This window comes from Rhagoletis zephyria, unplaced genomic scaffold (assembly GCF_001687245.7).
Source record: "Rhagoletis zephyria isolate East Lansing unplaced genomic scaffold, Rhagoletis_zephyria_1.1 Rzeph_scaffold_50962, whole genome shotgun sequence".
In the NCBI taxonomy this organism is placed as follows: domain Eukaryota; kingdom Metazoa; phylum Arthropoda; class Insecta; order Diptera; family Tephritidae; genus Rhagoletis; species Rhagoletis zephyria.
The window spans coordinates 1-2,030 of NW_016208016.1; the positions used below are offsets into that span (position 1 = coordinate 1).

The 2,030-nt window shown below is 36.6% G+C and overlaps 1 protein-coding gene across 1 annotated transcript; it reads left to right on the forward strand.

The window, feature by feature from the left end:
* Positions 1-107: 107 nt before the first annotated feature.
* Positions 108-674, forward strand: LOC108355849 (uncharacterized). Its single transcript, XM_017606983.1, has 3 exons — positions 108-131; positions 184-311; positions 374-674. The coding sequence occupies exons 1-3, from the start codon at positions 108-110 to the stop codon at positions 597-599; spliced, it is 378 nt and encodes a 125-aa protein (XP_017462472.1). The 3' UTR covers positions 600-674.
* Positions 675-2,030: the final 1,356 nt, after the last annotated feature.

The window sequence follows — 2,030 nt, forward strand, 5'->3', positions numbered from 1 at the left end:
AAACGATATTTTTTCAATAATATTTTTGGTGCAGAAATGTTTCTAGAGCAATTAGATACATTTCTGCATTAATAAAAAATTATTTAAAAAAAAAAACTTCTATCGATATGTGTATCATAAGTCCTATGTTAGTAACCAATGAGTTCTTACTAATATAAACGAATTAAAATTCAATAATTTCAGTTACTTGCTCTATCATTTTTTGCCACCTTTTCCATATCGGTAAATGCTGGTCTACTGGATTACATATATCCTGCCATCAAGACGGAGTTCTACAGCCAAGTGCCCACAAAGGAGGGTTATCGCTTCAAGTAAGTGATACAGTTGTCGAAGCATTAAAACATGTGTAATTTATTAATTTGAATTCGTGCAGACTGGAGGAGCCAAATGGCAGTAAACGCGAGGAAATCGGTGTCGTAATGAATCCAGATACACCAGATGAACAACTAGTTATAATGGGTATGTACACAGTGTACGATGAGAAGACCGATACGGAGACAGTGACGATGTATACAGCGGACAAGGATGGTTACAAGCCGCGCTATATGTTGAAGAATCGTAAATTAAGTGCAAAAGCTTTAATGTCTGGGGCCGGTTAAACAAAGAAGTGCAGCAATAGTTGCTCTTCCACAATTGTATAGACGAAGCTGCCCATACTTGAAGTAATACTTGTAGATTTTATTCATAATTATTTTTAAATAAAATTAACACTCATTGCTTAATTTCAGTATTTGTTAATTGAAAAAGAATAGAAGAATTCTTGAATTTCGCCTTNCAAACTTTTCTTCCATTCTTGCTATCGACCAGCATTCCAAACTCTTCGCAATCACTTATTTCGGATTCTCTCTTTATATGTATTATGGAAAATATAAGTCGCTCCGTCTTTAGCTGCCTATATGGGTCCCACATAGTTTGGAGTTGCGCTCAATCGAGGCGAGGTTATCTAGGTGGCATTATTTTGCTCTGCAGCTTCCTGAAATTCCCCATCGTTACCATTTCGGGGACGCTGCAAACCAACTAGTTTCGCGCGACGGTACGTAATGAGTCGTCGATGTAGTTCAACTGCTTGGATATTTCGATTTCTTGAATATTGCCCCCCTCGTTGAGCTGGTATAGTGGTTTAGTGGCGAAATTGCAGGCTGTATATTGCGACTGCGATTTTCCTCGAAGTTGCCTTGCCTGAAGGCGTCGCGTACCTGGGCTGCAACAGATCAGATCGGAATAAAAAATTAAATTTTGAATTTTAAGTATCCGTATTTCGTTTATTTCAATACGATCAATAAGCGACACAAATGTATGCATTCTCTGCCCTATTGTAATCACCATCGTCATCATCACAATATTGTCTTTTAACTAGTTCATTTTAAGTTTTGTTGATTTTCTGGTAGTATCTGCATATGTAAATATCTATGTATGTATGTATATTACTATTTTAAATCCAAACCGAGGCGAAATGTTCATTCATAATGGAGGCTACGCTTCAGTTTGTGTTGTGATCTGCTGCGAGCTTTACCATGGCGTCTCCAAAACTGGTGAGTTCATAATATTTTAACGTAAAACCAACGACTTAATGAAAATTAGACAAGAAATATACAAATGGAAAGGATTTTCCGCTCATGTGTTAGTGTTTATATAAAATGTTCGGTGATAATATCGAGCCGTAACCGCTAAAAAGATGCAAGCGACATTTTTCTTCAAAATTTAATTTTTTATGCGGAAACGTTTCTACGTAGATGCTGTAAGAAAATGTCTGCATCAAAAAGAAATTTTGAAAACAATACCGCTTATGTAGTATCCCAGCCAGCAAAGAAACGTAAATTTTGCCGACAGTGCAGTTTAGTTCAATTTTTCGTGTCCGAAAACGAATAGAAAAAACTGCTACAGTTATCATCAATTTTCGTATGCGGAAAACGTTCGAAACGTTCGAAAATGATGATATCATTTGAAAGCAATAATTGTATTTTATTTGCTTAAGCTAAACATTTGACAGCATGCATGCGTAGTTGGCAGTGGCTGAGCGTGCAGAGGAG